This window comes from Amphibalanus amphitrite, unplaced genomic scaffold (assembly GCF_019059575.1).
Source record: "Amphibalanus amphitrite isolate SeventyFive unplaced genomic scaffold, NRLGWU_Aamphi_draft 000342F_arrow, whole genome shotgun sequence".
In the NCBI taxonomy this organism is placed as follows: Eukaryota; Metazoa; Arthropoda; class Thecostraca; order Balanomorpha; family Balanidae; genus Amphibalanus; species Amphibalanus amphitrite.
Genome location: NW_024881837.1, coordinates 338664 through 355692, shown reverse-complemented (window position 1 = coordinate 355692; position 17029 = coordinate 338664). Strand labels below are relative to the sequence as shown.

Here is a 17029-nt window from a genome sequence, read left to right as displayed (position 1 = left end):
TAGGCATAACTATCTATAGCGTAATATGAAAAATAATGCACAATCCTGATAAAATAACGATCGAATTTAACTAGTCATTCCACCTGTTCGAATTTCACAATGGGATAGATTAGATTTGTAAACACAAGTCATTTGCGATCTCATTTAGGTGAGCAAATGCCAAATATCCTTGCTTTTTCAGGTGACAGGAGCGACTGTTATTTCCCGCGATGTGGTTGTTTTCAGATGAATCTGGCTATGTGATCGAGCTTATCTTGAAGTACCACCTTCAAGTGCGAGTGTTTTGGGTGGGAGACAACCTGGGGGACATCGTGAGGCAAAGGACTGACAACAACGAGTAAGACTCATCTTTCTCTGGTCAATGTTGACATAACAGCTGCTATTTTGCTTAAGTTGTTGTTGATGTTATCATGCTGTTGAGTGCCGCTGTAGCACGCGTACCCTATGATAGTTTAAAATCAAAATGTTATCGTCATCGTGCTGTTGCTGTTTTTGCTCTCTCGTAAACGCTATCTGCAGAAACCAGTGGTCGGGCCGTCATCTTCCATCGGCGTCAGTGCGAATCCCTTTAGAGCTTTTATCAACGTTTCAACAGTCCAGCAGCATAGCTCCAACGTTCCAACTCCTCATCACTCCATCCCCAACGTTCGCTGTGTGTTCCAGACCCGTGCTGTTTGCGCATCACGCGCCCAGCCCGCTCACGCTCCATTCGAGTTACGTGGAGGTGGCGTTCCCACCGTGCCTGGGAGGCAGCACCTGCCCCACCGGCGCCCGCTACCTGAAGAAACTGGCCTGGAGCGGACTGAAGGAGGCTGCTGGTCTGGCATATAAGGTAAGATGAAATATAATTTAGGGTTGAGATGTGTCGGGAGGGAGCTGAGGAAATATTATATGCAATAAAAGATCAGATTGGACTTGAATTTGAATGAACTTTGGTTCGTTGATAAATATTATTGGACTCCGTTGCAAGGAGGTTGACGTCATGCGAACTGTTTCAAAGGTATATTTCGAATAAAATTGTTATTGGGGCCTTGAAGGATTTTGTATTATCCTAGCTCTAACTCCTAAAACTCTCCCCTCTTGCTTCACCAGGCGCTGGCGGACTTTCGTCTCTCCCAGTCGCAGTTTGAGGAACTGATGGCGCTGTCAACCCCGTCCTTCAACCCTGGCCGGGTGGCCTGCGACTGGATGAGGCGTAACAATATCACCCTGATGGAGCAGTGGCTGAGCAGGATACGACCCACCAACATGATCTACCTCGGCGGCATATTCCCCATCATGGGCAGCAGCTACCAGGACCCCGGTGTCATTCCCGGTAAGGACGGTTACATGGCGGATTAAGGGAGACTTTTCAATGAAGGCAACCATAGATAGACAACAACTCTATGCATTGCTAAATGCGCGCCTTATGAATGATGCGCAACAATGATACGCGTTTTTCATTGCATACATAAAACCGACTTTTTATCTCCTCTATTATATTTTCAAAATTTTCACAGGTAAGTATGTAAGACCAAATTATTTTAAATTCACTCGGTCATTAGACAAACGAACTGTGATAAATCAGCTAAACGATTCACGGCTTCAATGTCTGCCTGGTTGTCACAAATGACTGCCCATGGTTGTCACAACATCGTGCTCATCATCAATTTCCATCAACTAATGATACGCTATATTGTCGCTTTGAAACGCCATCGCCGATGCAAACCTGCAGTCATTAGCGTGACCTAATTAGGTCATTTGAGCTCACTCGTATGTGCTCTATACTCGCCAGGCTTCAGCTTCTCGCAAATCCGCGACCCAATCGAATTGCAGCACATTTCTAATGTGTCTATAACAGACACAACATCGCCGGTCGCCCGTTTGGTCTAAATAGTAAATGGACCAAATCGTCCACATGATGGCCATCGTCAGCAGAATTGAAGGTTTTCACAAGTGAAGTGTTTTGCAATGAAGCACTAAATGGTCTCTTTCCCGGCAAAAATAGTTAGAAAAGATGTTGTTGCCATTGATGAAATTGTCCCGGTCTACGCAGCTTGTTGTTCTTTCACTTTTGGCGAGGATAGCAGACCTCCGTCATTTTGAATCCGCCCGAGTCTTTTTTTATCCACTCGTGATGCTGTGCGAACATCGGAAGCATTTTATTCTGATATGGAGGGTGAGGCGTAACCTGAACCTTTTTCACTCAACTAATGACAAACTCACTTTAACCGTTGATTTCAGCTCAACCACAAATAGCTTTGCGCAATGCCCGTTCTTTTCTTTTTCGACGTCCAGAATGGCAGCTGTGTAGGTAGCACATCAATAAACCGTAAAGTAATAATGTAATAATAGTGTTTTGTAGCACCTTTCACTAGTCATGCGTGTAATTGCAATCGCACGTAGGATGTAGGGGATATCAGGACCTGCCTGGGCCTGATAGCGGTGGATTGATGGAGTTTTTGTGTGCTGATATCGATTGGAGTTTTTGTGCCGCTATGGTGGGTACGTGCCTGCCCGCATGGCTCCATTGTCCGCGTTTAGCATGTTTGCCGTGCCCAATGCGTGCATTATCGCCTTGTCTGGTGGTGTTCAATACAAGGAACATGTGTTGGTAGCTTTGGACAAGTTCTGCTGGTCACCTTGGGTAACTCAAACAGTGGTAACACGAAATGAACTGCGCCAGCCATACGCAGTGGAAGCCTGACGTTTACAGCAAATCATTTGTCATCATCCAATCAACGAATTTTCGAGCTGTTATGAATAGTTACACAACGCGCATACTTTTCCCTATTTTTTCGTCCATGGACGATGAATATCGAGCTGTCCCTTTTCCAGCGGTGATGATGGCCATCGATGCAATCAACAGAAACACGAGCCTGCTTAGCGAGTACAAGATGGACCTGCTGATCAGTGACGGCCAGTGCAGTGCCGATATGGTGATGAAGACGTTCATCAACTATCTGCGAATGCCCATCTTCCCACAGATGGCCGGCGTTCTAGGTTAGTCCGATGTGGGGAGATAAGATCAGTTATCACCCTGGATTGCTTTTCGTTCCCGAGACAATTTCACCGAGGATGCTAGACGAATAACATAACCAACAGTATTCCGGCAATGGCAGGGGTAAAAACGTAGCCAAGTGTCCAAACCCCAGTGCTGATTATTATAAATGCATTGACAAGTTCAGTATTATTGTATACGTTCCAATAAAGCGAGCGTTGCCACATACGCCGTTACAAAATCCTGATACCGCTATCGCAAAATCTTAATTTCACGATAAATGAAGCTGGCCAGAGTGCTTTGATTTGCCCTGTACTGACTTTTGCCTGGCAGGACCGGCCTGTTCTAACACTCTGGAGCCAATAGTGGGTGTGGCTCGCCACTTCAAGGTAGTGGTCATTTCGTTCAGCGCAGAGGGCGTACTGCTCACCAATAGGACGCAGTATCCGTACTTCTTCCGCACTATTGGCGAAAACAAACAGTTCAGGTGAGCCGTAGGTATCACCGATAAATGACTGCAGTAGCTTAGGCTGAAATAGTGCCTCCATTGCATTCAAAGACTTAGGTTTTTTTTTTTAAATGCTTCTCAATAAGCCCTGAACGTACACCGACGCATTTATTTACCGAAGCCCGGTATGCGATTGGTTTGGCAGATGTATTACAATGTGCCAAAAAATATCGCTGCAGCCGTATATCCACTCCGGCAGGTTTGTCTATAAGCAGCTCCTGAAGCAGCTGCAGTTCAAGCGGGTCGCCTCGCTGACCGAAGCCGGCCAGAAGTACTCCGAGTACATATCGCTGCTGCACGACATGCTGCAGGAATCGGGCGTCACTTTCGTCTCCAACAGAAAGTTCCCGAGTGACACGATCAATATGACGCCTGTGAGTGTATCCCGCTCACGGCCCAGGCTCCGTATGCATATACATAGATGTTTGCCAGGTTTATCGGTTATAACAGGCAGCCATGCTTTAGTGATTGACATGTTTATGCTCCCAGTAGAGATTCGTTGGAATGTATTTGCCATTAGGTACACGGTTACATTGATGTCCGTTTTGGCTAGTTTCATCATACAACTTGTGTACTCGGCAAATTTGAATTTCGGGGGCTACGGTGAAATGTACTTACGGATATATCACATAAATATATTGGCCAGTGTCGATCATATATATAATAAGATTGGCAAAAGTCAATTATTCAAAATAATTTATATTAGGACCAAATTTGGTCCTAATATAAATTATTTTGAATAATTGACTTTTGCCATATATGTCACTATGAGCTTAAACATATAATAAGATTATTTTGCGCCACGAGGCTGGATATTTATTTAGGCGTAACACATGGTTCAGAATTGAGATACGACTTTCCAGTTTCATTTCACCGGTTCACCGTCGGCGCCAGCCTCGTGTTGCCAATTACGCCCTCGGCCGGCCGGTGTCCCAGTCCACCCAGCTCTGTACGGCTCCGCTCGCTGGGTAACGAGAGCCGTCGCCTCCACCGGCCGACCGGCCGTATTTATACCATGGACAGTGCGGTGGTTACGACACCAAACCTGTGCTCCCGACACCGACTGGCCTGGTCGAGACGACCGGCTAAATGGTGCAGGGTGGGCGGACGGCTGCTGGTGGTGCCGTCGGGGTAACCAACCATCCCCTCAGACTCCTAGCTGTTGAAAGATGTCCGAGAGAAATCGTGAACCCAACGCGATTCCATCTTCCGTCGGGCGAGGCGTTTTCCGTTCCTCATTTTTTTCCTTTTTAGGTGGGAAGGGATTGAGAGTTTACAAATTGCTTCCTGACCATAATAATCATTCAATAGTCGAAGAGTGGTGCATTCCTCAGGTAATGATGCATAGTCCCGGACCCGGTCTTTCACACGCATATTGACCATCCACCAAATAAAAATGCGTCTCTAAATTGGTGCCAATTATTCAATTTTTGAAACATTGCAGATGATTTGTCTACCGAAGCGCATTTCATGAATTGCGTGAAGTTCACCCGTTGCGTTTTCTTTCAGTATCTGAAGGATCTGAGGGAGCAGAATGCGCGAATTATCATCGCTGACATGTATCAAGTGGCCGCAAGAGCCATCATGTGCGAGGCATACCACCAGAACATGACTGCAAAGGAGGTAGGTGTTACGGTCCTGCCTTGTTGTGTTGTGTAAAGCACCAGTAGCACACAAGAGTGAAAAATTATAGGCAGGATTGCTCAATCAGCGATTAACCGTTTGGTGTCTGTTCATGGCGTATTTACAAATTTGCGGAGTCGACGTAGTTGCGGCATGAAAGTAACATTTATCACTGTATAAAAAGTTCGTTTTCCAGCGACCTGTCCTTACGAGAAATGGGTGGTTCTTGCGACGACCTAACACTGAATATTCGCTGCGTATGGCAGCGGTAAACACATCTGTCTTTTGAAAGCTTTCGTCCAATCAAGCCTGCAACTCAACTTTTTATACGTCAACTCGCATAGGACAGGAAACGTGTGTCGCAGCTGGTGACAACTGGCAGACGTTGACACGCCAGTCACGTAAAGTGTGGACGCTATCGGGGTCAAACAAGCCCGACTCAACAAGATCTAGAGACAGCAGAACGAGAGAAAAAGCCCTTGGCTAGGCGAACAGATTTTCCCGTCTCATTTCCCGCTCTCTCGTTCAAGCTCTCTCTCTCTCTCTCTCTCTCTCTCTCTCTCTCTCTCTCTCTCTCTCTCTCTCTCTCTCTCTCTCTCTCTCTCTCTCTCTCTCTCTCTCTCTCTCTCTCTCTCTCTCTCTCTCTCTCTCTCTCTCCTCTCTCTCCTCTCTCTCTCTCCTCTCTCTCTCTCTCCCTCCCTCCCTCTCTTGCTTTCTTCCCTTCTACTTCATTCGCTCTCTCGCTCTGTCTTTGCTGCTGTTGCTCGTGCGCAGAAGTATACCATTTGTATTCTTTAAATATTTGAAATAAATCGAAGCTTTTCATGATAGCATATACCACCTATGAGACACGTGTGGTGTCTTCTCGTTTCAGGGTTACCTCTGGTTCCTGCCGGAATGGTTCTCCGGAGGCTGGTTCAACACGCCCGCCTTCTCCGGCAACAACAAACGGTGCTCCATCGATCAGATTATGCAGGTACTGGTTTCCGCGTAAGTCTTCGATGGACGCAATGCTTTAGAGAAACGTTTCTTAGGTGCATACCAGTTGCTTCGTCTTTAGGAGCCTCCCAATATACCTTGTGAGTCGGATTATATAGTGATTGATAACTAACGTAGAGTGAGGACTTCGTGTACTTAGTGAATTGACGTTTATAAACACTATGCATCCCTCAAAATAAATTCGATTATTCAACCAGTTTTCCATTGAGAGCGTTTCCTTGCCTCCCCTATTTACGCTTTCCTTGCTGGAAGTGGACTTTCACGCACACGCACACAGACGTGCTTTCTTACGGCACCTACGCAGCAGTACGCACACATCCCATTGATGAACGCATCACAGGAAATTTGATTTAGCGGCGCTGTCTCTTGGTTGGGCAGTATTGGGAAAACACTGGACTGATAGGTACTGGTAGTGGTGCCGTACTCTTCAGAGGATGGTTGACGCAGGGCATGTTGGTGGACGCAGGTTATATTGAGAGGTAGTCGCTGCTCCTCCCAAGAGCTGTCGTGCTAATTCCGTTGGGACAACCTCTTCTGATGAAGTGCCTACAAGTGGTGACAAATTAACGAGCGAGGGACAGGAATAGGAAGTCGGTGTAGCTCATTGCTCCTCCGTTGCTGACTTCCTAGTAGTATCTTGATGTTATACACATATCCATTCTACTTCCTGGTAGGATGGATATGTGTAAGCGATAACGTAATGACATATATCCATTCTGCTAATTCCTGGCAGGATGGATGTGTGTTAGCGACAACGTAATGATGTGTTATTTTCCTTATAACGTTTACGAAGAGAGATGCAGATTACGCTTCCAAATTTCGAGTTCGGTGAGACGATAGTAAAGTTATCATTAGGTACAGCTGGTATCGTCACAGTATGTAATGAGAGTTCCTATATCTTACCTAATACTATGTTACGTATCCTCGCTGGTGCGATGCCTCACCTCACATCCATTTCAGGCGCTGGACGGTCACCTGGCGCTGGCACATGCCGACTACGCTAGTAACGAGTCCATCATGCAGGAAAACATCACTGTCAGTCGCTGGAAGGAACTCTACGAGGTTCAATGCTCCAAGGTTGGTGATTGTGGGTTATTCACGCTTTATATTTGAAAATAAATCGTCAATTGATGGCCCTGATGCCATGATCGATGCGTCAATTATCTCCCAGCGGTAAATTAAATCAGTGATTGACTTAGTGCTAAACATCAGACAGTTCGTGACCGTCTGCACTTAAAACGCTCGCTTATTAATTGGTTCCGGCAAACTTTCCATATTAAAAATGCATATTTTTGTTAACTAGAACATGAATGCAAAATATGGCAGGGCGCTAATGACCAACTTGGTGGCTGCATACAGGTAATCAATTTTCCATGACATGGTAATATTTTTCAGCATGAGTGCCATTTATTTCGTAAGTTCGTGGCATCTTCTTACCTGTCGTTACAACGATCGCCATATGCGAAACGTCCTCAGCTATGTATGTGTTGGCTTGGCCCCTTCGGTGGCCATTAATTGTTATTTTATAGCTCATCGTATGTGTTGGGAGAAATAAATTTTCCGTCGTCATGTCGATGAAAATTCAAGGAAGCAACTCAGGGCTGTATTATCCAGTTTGAGATGCGTTTTCCCTTTTTTCAGCTAAATGTTACGAAGTCAAAGTACGCCAGTTACGCTTACGATGCTACGTGGACGTACGCCTTGGCGCTGGATAAACTGTTACGTGAGCAGTCATCGCGATACCAAGACCTCCATAGAGACAACACCACAATGTACGAAACGAACGTCACATGCTCTTTGACAGTATGCTCAACGGCCGTGAAAGGCGGGTTGTATCTTCTTTAAAATGCGTGCTTATCCTTATGAATACGACACATTCGCTCCCCTGATTTATGAAATTGCTTGCTTAATTTTGAGTTAAAGCGTTCAAAACATTCATTATTACTTCGGGTAAGGCTTCGAGATCCATGCTAAGAGATGAGTTAAAGTGGCAAAACTATAAACATGTCGAAGGCATCCGAGATCCATATGAGGTGTGTTGTGTGTGCTGTGTGTAAAGGTCATCCTGACATCTAGCTCCATCCGTCGCCAGTCGCCTCGTCGAGCTGCTGAACGTGACCGACTTCCACGGCGTGTCGGGCCACCTGCGCTTCGTCGGTCCGTCCCGGGTCAGTGTCACGGAGGTCAAACAGTGGCGCAGGGACGGAGACAGCACCGGCTACCACGTGGTCGGCCGCTTCTACCCCGATCACAGCATACCGGAGGGAGGCAGGTGGGTATTTGAGGATCCCTGGCATACCCGCGGGAGGCGGGTGGGTTTTTGAAGGTCCCTGGCATACCAGAGGGATGAGAATGGGTTTGGGAAGTGGGAGGAAGACATCCCCTCAGGACAGGTATAGGCATGAGTATAGGTGGTGGTCCTGGTCATGCCATACCAGAGGAAGCCTTTATTGTCACTTAAGTGAGATTTGAGCTCCTTTGACGAAACTAGCCGGGGACGAGACTATCAAAACCTGTAACTTGCGTCCAGCTGCCTTGATTCTGACACGATCAGGTGAAAAATGCTCGTGCGATTTCGCCACCTCACTCCCTGATATACCCAGATAGCAGTAATCGTCACGCTATATATGGGTGACATTTGATGTCAATACATAGATACATACAGATTACGATATCAACTCCTGTTGGCTGACGCCTTCCTCTGGCCTCTGCAGACTGGAAATGGACGAATCCAAGATCCGCTGGCTGACTCCGAACGGCCTGCGGCCGGTGGACGGCTCCAGCCCCCCGTGTGACCTCCAGCCCCTGGCAGACCTGCTGGACATTAGCTGCCAGGATGCCATGATCGTGGCCAACGTGGTCGGCCTGCTGCCCGTCATACTCCTCTTCCTCATCTGCGCACTATTCTATAAGAGAAGGTGGGGAACGTGCGCCTTTGCTTGAGCTGTTTTAAGTTGAGGAGAAGCTTTAGCGAAAGAATGAAGCTTGGTTTTCTTGTCATGCATGGCTGAAAGAACCTTTTCCACTCTGCGATCATATTGAAACGAAAAAGCTTCTTTGCAGCTCAACGCTGCAGCATATAGGTAGGCCCATGCAAATGTTAATTACGCCTAAAAATTCGGAACCCTGTCTGAAGGACTATCTCTTTCTAGCTATCTCTCGAACAGTACAACTTTTTATCACGTGTGTAACTTTTGACGGCGAGTGTTTCCTTGTTACGTAGCTCGTTTTCTACCATGTTCATCTGTCAAAAGAGGCAAAGAGCTGAACAGTGATTGCTAATAAGCCAACAAACTTTCTCCTCTTCTGGCCAGGTACGAGCGCAAGATGTTACGGCTACAGGAGATGGGCCTTGGTAACTGGGTGGCCTACTCGCCCGAGTGGGAACTGAAGAGGGAGAACATCGTGACGAACCGGAAACTGGGAGAGGGTGCGTTCGGCACCGTGTACGGCGGCGAGGCACTGCTCGTGAAGGATCGGGAAAGGGGAGAAGCCGGCGGAAAGCCGGACAAGAAACGTGTGCAGAACGCCGAGCAGCCGGAGGAATGGGTGAGTGTGCATAGTGTGAGGATTGAGGAACCACTAAAAACATACGATTTGATTTTTGAACAGTTAATGAGATACATTTTGTTCTTCGGTAGTCCTGTGACTGCATGCTTTTCGTTTTCAAGTCAATCTCTCGTTTCTCAACGTTTGTTATATGTTAGAACTGCTTTGCCACTCTTTCAACAATGTTTCGGTAGATAACATGCCAGAGAAAACACTTCAGCGTCGACCTCATCAGGACACCTTGTTTCATTTTTCTCGTTATTTTTTTATTTCGTAACTCCGGCATTCTACCACATCAACCTATGTAGAATAGATCGTGACAAACAGGTGCTAAACAGGTGGTCTCGTCGCATCGCAATCATTGGGTTCTATACGACGTGCTCTTTGAAACACTCACGCAATGTTCGAGTACCTAATGACCTTTGCACTTTTCCCGTCAAGAAACAAAGTTGGTATAGAGTATATATAGATTGACAATTGTTGATAAGCGTTTAGGAAGGCCTTTAAATTAAATATTCATTTGCTTTAAATTAAGAATAAAGTTAAAATTGAAAAAACGATATAGAGCCCGACGTTTCGCATTTATTGCTTATTCTCAGTTGCCCATGAATAAGCAATAAATGCGAAACGTCGGGCTCTATATCGTTTTTTTTCAATTTTAACTTTATTCTTAATTTAAAGCAAATGAATATTTAATTTAAAGGCCTTCCTAAACGCTTATCAACAAAAGTTGGTATAGGTAATAGTCTGACTGGCTTTTAGGCCCAGCCTCATAGGTGCGCGAACTTCAACTGACATTTGTTACCAACAGGGATGTATACCTAACTGAGCTTTATTCGTGCCGTTTTTATAGATCTTCTGGCCAGTCCATGGGTAACAGTGCTACTATAGGAACATGCAGCGTGAGCCGCAAGAACCCACAATTTGACGTTTGATCGTTCATAATGACGGCACCGGAACTATTTGCTTCCGTTAAAAATGACTGGCTGCATATTTGCATAGCCTTTTGATGATAATCGAGGATAGCAATTTTCTCGCTGTGATATTGTTTACAAATAGCAGGGCCATGTTCAAATCACGCAAATCCTACACGGCACGATGTGGGAATCTGCGATCCCAAGCGAGGTTTGAGGTAAACCGCATTTGATTGAACGGATACGATTCATTTCTTATTACGAATTTGAGCATGCGATCAATAAAATTGAATAGGTTCTTTTCTATTTTCAATTTACATGGCACCCATATGATCAATTCACTGAGTAATGAAGCGGGCCATTTATAGCTATGTGACGGACTCCGGCAGGGGTGGGACGTCATCCTGGCTTAATTAGACGACCCATTTCCGCCCTCAATCAGGCGTGTGATATGGCATGGCGCGGACCCCTAATGGAAGCAGACAACCGAACGACCGCGAGGTATTGCTCTGGATGACACCCTTATTAGAGAAAGAGAGAGCTCTGCAAAACTTATGCTGGATATCGCCTGCGTACTGATACATTGAGCCTCTCTGTTTGTAAAAAGTCTTTATTTATAGACCGCTGTCTGTAAAAAATGTCCACTGAGCTCAGCCCGTATCGGAGTGTTGGAGCCGGATTCCACTGATCAGCTTTCCCGGCGAGCTCAGGACAGTGTTGGCACGTCCGTCCACTGTTGTCAGCGGCGCTGAGGACAGCAGCTCGGGGGCGCAATCGGCTCTCGAAAATAGCTCAGTCTTCATGCGCGGCCACGTCTCCTGGGGCTGTTGATGTGTGACCGTCTTTGCGCCGGTGGCAGCCGCGAGCGAGAGCCGATATTACGTGAGGGACCGTGATTAGAGCTGCCCTGAAAGCGAGAGGAGTTCCGAGTTTGTCCTGGTGGTCAGTGACGCTCCGTGGCGCTGGAGAGGAGGGTTATTGGTACAGCCCGGAGCTGCGCTACGCCGCTCCCAGCCGCTTCCTTTGTGCGGTGAGCCGTGAAGAGAGCCGAAATTGGCACTGAGCGAGCCGTGGGACGCGTAGGAGGCAGACGCGTCGAGCATGCCTTTCTGGGGACCGGGCTTGTTGGTTGCCTCGGTGCCGAGACGAGAGCCCGGGAGCACGCATTCCGCTCAAAATACAACATGAATAGGCGTAAGTGAACAATCTTTTTTATCAAGTATTACAACCCAAACAGAGCCTTCTGGAACATCAAATAATAAGCGAAAACCACGGGACTGCAAAATATTATGAAGAATTATGCGTCAAATGCTAGTGTGTTTACTGTTTAGATTGCGACGTCAGGAAACGTGGGGATTCGAAGGGTTCGAAGAATTTTTAACAACTTCGAAATAAAAATGACGAATACTGCATAAATTTATCTCCCTCAACCATCAACTTACTGGGGTAGCTTTTGCATAACGAGGCCTAATATTTGTAAACAATAGATATGCACTATGCAGTGTCTATTGTTATATTTGTGATTGATATGACCTCGGGCCTCCAGTTCTCCGTAAATGCTCTGAGATCAGTGGATGCGATTAAGCGCCCCGTCATGTTTTGGTCCATATTATCTCCTGATGGCCGTTATGGCGAGTGGATTTTCGTGCCATCTGGTTCCACTGCGCCCGAATTACACGGATTACACGGATCGCCGAATTACACGGATCGTCGTTGCATGGAGTTCGCCGGAGGCCTAACGCTGTGCACCGGAGACGATTAGGTATTTAGTGAGCCTGTCATTCTGTCGACCCGACCCGGCCCTGTGCCTGATCGGCTCTCCAATCGGCTCGTTCCGGTGGACCCCTCAGAGGGGGGGCAGGGGGTCCGCCGGACGTGGATGGGGGGGGGGGGCGTGCTGCGGTGCTGCGCACTTCCTGAACCCTCGCGGGCCCGGGGGGGCGTTTTTCGCCCCCCCTGGCGAATATTTGCGATAACTCCCGAACGCTTAGGGATAGGAAGGCGAAACTTTCAGTACCTTTTCTTCCATCAATTTGACATCTTCTGAAGTAAAAAATTTGGACCTAGCCCCCTTGATGACGTCACAAGGTCCATTTTCCTAGACCCCTGCACGGCAAAAATCGGCGTCACAGACGCAAACTTCAAATAGCTGCTAAAAATAGAGTTTTAGAGATAAAGACAAATTACGAGCACGACTGTGTAGCGTTTGACCTAGATAAAAATAGGAAAATAGTTTTGGTGACCTGAGGTCAGAGGTCAGGTCAACGACCCCGAAATGTGGTTTTACTTTTTCGCAAATAACTTCGACAAAAATGGTCCTAGAGCTTCGGCAGTGGTACCATCGCATTCGCCTTGTCAAGCCGCGTCGAATGATATATATTTTGTTCGGAAAAGGTCAAGTTTCATGTTGACCTCATGTGACCTCGAATGACCTCTGGTTGACCTTGACACATGAAAGGTCGTTTATGATGGATTTGTACCCGCTGATCACGAATCTGGCATCTATTTTCCTCTAAGCCTTCATTTAGAGCTTCCGGATGGCAAAATTGTCTTATTTATTATTACTAACTTGAATCAGTGAAATAGCCTCTAGCAGGGATACTCTTCTGTGACCTTGACCTTTGAGCAGCCTTGTATCGTAAGATGAACCACAAATAGGGAACTGATAAGCCTCAAAACATTTCAAAACATCTTGGAAGTTAGCACGCAAGATGTGCGAAAAAGTGCCAAGTTTGAGGTCAATTTTGAGCGTGACCTTGACCTTTACCTTTGATTTGGAGCACATTTTCAGAATCCTCAGATTCTCTTCTTTCGTTTGACACCCAATTTTGCCGGTTTGATGCAGCCTGCCGTCCTCTAGAAGGCTTACTTTGAGATCACTACACATGTGCCGGTTTTGGCCTTTGACCTTGACCTCTGACCTTGAAAATTGACCTGAGGTCAAAAATTTTAGGTGCATTAGAATCGTCTCGTAAGGACCTTTCGTTTGGTATCGCTTTTGTTTCCGTAGCTCCCTTATTTACGGAGTTAGACAGGGGGGGGGGGCGAAAAACGCCCCCCCCCGGGCTGCGGTGGTTGGGATTACCCCCCGGGCCCGGCCGGGTTAATGAAGCGCGGATGGGGTACTGCGCACGTCTGGGTGCCCGGTTACTGTCACATTTGTCGTACCCAGTCCAGCGAACTGTCTTATTTTGATGATGAATGTTCATTTACTGACGTTATCATGACAACTGTTGATGTATGATCTCGCAAAGGCGATTTCACGGATTGAACATGTGTCCCAGCACGGTGACGTTTTGGACTTGTATTCTCCAGTGTTCTGTAGCCGTGAAGACGCTGAAGTTGAACGCTACGTTGGAGGAGAAGCAGGACTTCTTGCGGGAGGCGGACATCATGAAGGGTTTCGACCACACCAACATCGTGCGGCTGCTGGGCGTCTGCACTCTTGCTGAACCCTTGCTGACCGTTATGGAGTTCATGCTGCACGGTAAGTCGGGGCGAGGGTTTGTGGCCCTCGCCCTCGAATCGATGTCTCCAGACTGATATCGATCATTTGCTGACTTGTGTGCGATTTTGACATCATGTCTCTGAAAGTGCTCCGTGCTCAATGCGTCATTAAACGTTTCCTTTGAGCATTTCTCCTTACCCCGTAGTAAATTCTGATTGGCCAAAGTCTTTAGCAGCAGTAAAGGTCAGGAGGACTGAGGACAAACAGACAAGCACTCAGGAAAAAGTTGTTCGCCCCATGTTCGCCCGACACAATTTCACGACGCTTCATTCGAAGTGGAACGCTCCCGAAATGATTCTGCTCCAAAGCACTTTCTCCAAACGGGATCAGTTAGGACTCGCCGTTTCCATTTGGTGTTGTACCTCGGTTGGAGGTTCAGCTTTGCTCTAAAGCGAGTTAGCGGGAACGAAAGAGGAAGTTAGTCCGTGCTGTTAGGGGCCCATTCTACTCCATGCAACTCAACTTCCTGGACCCAGAATAAAATTTCGTGCTGTCAATCATAGGTCTCACCAGAGCGAGAGTTTTATAAACCCTTTTTATCACTGCTGGCAGGAGTTTTGCTGTCAGAAAATGGTGTTGTTGATGACCGATCTCCATGCTTGCCTACGTGTTTCACCTTTGGAGATTTCGGCTCAGTAGCTGTCTGTAAATCGTACCAGGCAGCCACATATGGGGAAGTCAGCATTTGGGAATAAAGTCAACTATTATTATATTTATGATAATGGCCAGCGTATTTACATCTGATAAAAGATGCACTTATGTTACGCATCTTTTTATACTAACACCCTGACAATATTGCAGGCGACCTCAAGACATTCCTGCTGTCTCGTCGGAACCCCAAGGATGAATGCGGAGAAATATCCGACAAGAACCTCACATCGATGGCGAGAGACGTGGCGTGCGCTCTCAGTTATCTAGCCGATCGGAAATTCGTCCACAGGTGCGTGGGTGGCTTAGATTGGTGGGTCCGCGCCTGAAATGATTGCTCATCTAGCGGCGTAATGTGTTCATGGTTCGTCGGAAACGATGCTGCTATCCTCTCGGAACAAGATAGAAGCATGCATGAATGTTCCATTAATATTTACGAAACATAATTCTGCGGCAAATGAGGAAGGCTGCCTATTAAACTGAGTTATAGCCATTCAACAGCGTGAAAGTCTAATCACGACTGAATATTAATGAGCAGCTTTGTTAAGAATTGACGACATGCTATCGTCAGTAAAATGTATGCACACTCCAGCTGTGTCGCTGTGAAACAACCAGGGCTGCGGAGTCGATAGGTTTTAGGGTAGGGGAGAGTGGGGTAATTTGGCCGGTGGTGTAAATTGGCCGCCCCCACCTGTACGATGTCTAATAAAAGTGAGTGAAATAACTCTAGTCTCTATTCATTTGTCATGGGTAGAAATAACTGGAGGACAAATGTCAAAACTTTGCCCCTCGTAGTTTTATTCAAAATTAATAAAACGTTAATTTCATTAGAAAATGGTAACTTTTACTTCTGTTTACAAAGTTGTATAACATGTAGTATTTGGGCTAAAAACGAATTCAGACATTATAGCGCCATTCTTGGGGGTGTTCAGCGGTTCCAAGAGCAATTTTATCTAATTCCGTAAAGCCGTGATGACTTTATAGACAAAAATTTTCAGAATGGCAATGTGGGGTAATTTGGCCGGGACTAGCGGGGCAACTTGGCCGGTGCGCTCATGGTCACTATGCTGGGACGGCCGAGTTTTCATGGTCAATTGTACCATAAATGACATGATTCATGACCAACTTTGACTACTTTGATGCCTTACTTCCGATTGGTCAACTGTAAGAGCATGTGACGTCATCAAAGGTTACCAAACGTTTTTTGCTAATAAATCCTTACATAAAAATGGTACAGCCGCACAAATGGTCTCATTCTGTTCAGCTCGCCACGGCGCATCGAATGATATGCATGATGACCTTGAAATCACGTGACCTTGAGGTCAAGCGACCTGATGCAACGTGACCTGAGGTCAACCTTTGACCTTGACTTCTCAAGGTCAACACATATATCTTTCGATGCGGACTGACGAGTGAATTACGATGGTACTCGAAGTTTTGGCCTAGCTTGATTACTTCAAAAGTTATTCGTAAAAAACTGTGATCGCATCTAGAGCCGCTAATTTGGCTATTTTGACCCCTGTGACCCCTGAGCCAACCTCCAAAATGCGGCAAATGCGTCATAGGACACACGTCATTGCTGAATCTGAAGCTGACTCGCAATATAACAGAAAATCCCGACCGCAAACTAACACCGGCCAAATTACCCCACACCCCCGGCCAAATAACCCTGCTAGTGGGGCAATTTGGCCGCCTTGCAGACCTTTGTAATACGTCACAATTTCAATATAAGTAATTACTCTATCATTTCAAGTTCACAGTCCAGTAAAGTAAAATGAATGCGACACCTGCCAGCGTTGAGAAAATGCAGAAATGTGTCGTCAATTTTAAGTTATATCGTTTTCTAAAAAAAACGGCCAAATTACCCCACTCTCCCCTAACTCCGACTCCTACTCCGACTCCGGCTTCAAAAATCGACTCCGACTCCGACGCCGACTCCAACTCTGACTCCGACTCCGGACCGTTCTATTAAAGGGACCCTACCACCTTAACATTAGTTTTGAGTTGAGATAGCCAAGTTTGCGGCCAGGCTCAGAAACCACCATTTATCCTGGTCGCAACCCCCGCAGCTTTATGGTGTTCAAGAAATTTCTTCCCTTTACTTGCAGGGTGGGACCAGCGTGGTCCCTATCTCTTAACCATTACGGGAATCTGATGACGTCATCAGGCTTTCGAACGTCCGTTAAATGTTTGACTAAAACGTTTTGTAGCACGCGGTGGTATATGCTGCTTTGCGCGCAACAAATGCCGCACTTTCAAATAAAGTCGCTAGGAACAGCGGAGATCCTAAAAAGTAAACA

General features: G+C 46.5%; 1 protein-coding gene across 3 annotated transcripts in view; it reads left to right on the top strand.

Moving 5' to 3' along the window:
* The window catches only part of LOC122389034 (receptor-type guanylate cyclase gcy-5-like), a 66725-nt gene that overhangs the window by 27708 nt on the left and 21988 nt on the right, over nt 1-17029 (top strand). For all 3 annotated transcript variants that reach the window (XM_043380688.1, XM_043380689.1, XM_043380691.1), the window contains 15 exons: nt 226-337; nt 664-832; nt 1093-1315; nt 2818-2982; nt 3314-3467; nt 3688-3862; nt 4998-5111; nt 5986-6087; nt 7071-7187; nt 7752-7882; nt 8203-8382; nt 8825-9028; nt 9425-9659; nt 13889-14060; nt 14883-15021. In XM_043380688.1, coding sequence (XP_043236623.1) covers nt 226-337; nt 664-832; nt 1093-1315; nt 2818-2982; nt 3314-3467; nt 3688-3862; nt 4998-5111; nt 5986-6087; nt 7071-7187; nt 7752-7882; nt 8203-8382; nt 8825-9028; nt 9425-9659; nt 13889-14060; nt 14883-15021 — 2392 coding nt within the window. The remainder of the gene's footprint in view (nt 1-225; nt 338-663; nt 833-1092; nt 1316-2817; nt 2983-3313; nt 3468-3687; nt 3863-4997; nt 5112-5985; nt 6088-7070; nt 7188-7751; nt 7883-8202; nt 8383-8824; nt 9029-9424; nt 9660-13888; nt 14061-14882; nt 15022-17029) is intronic.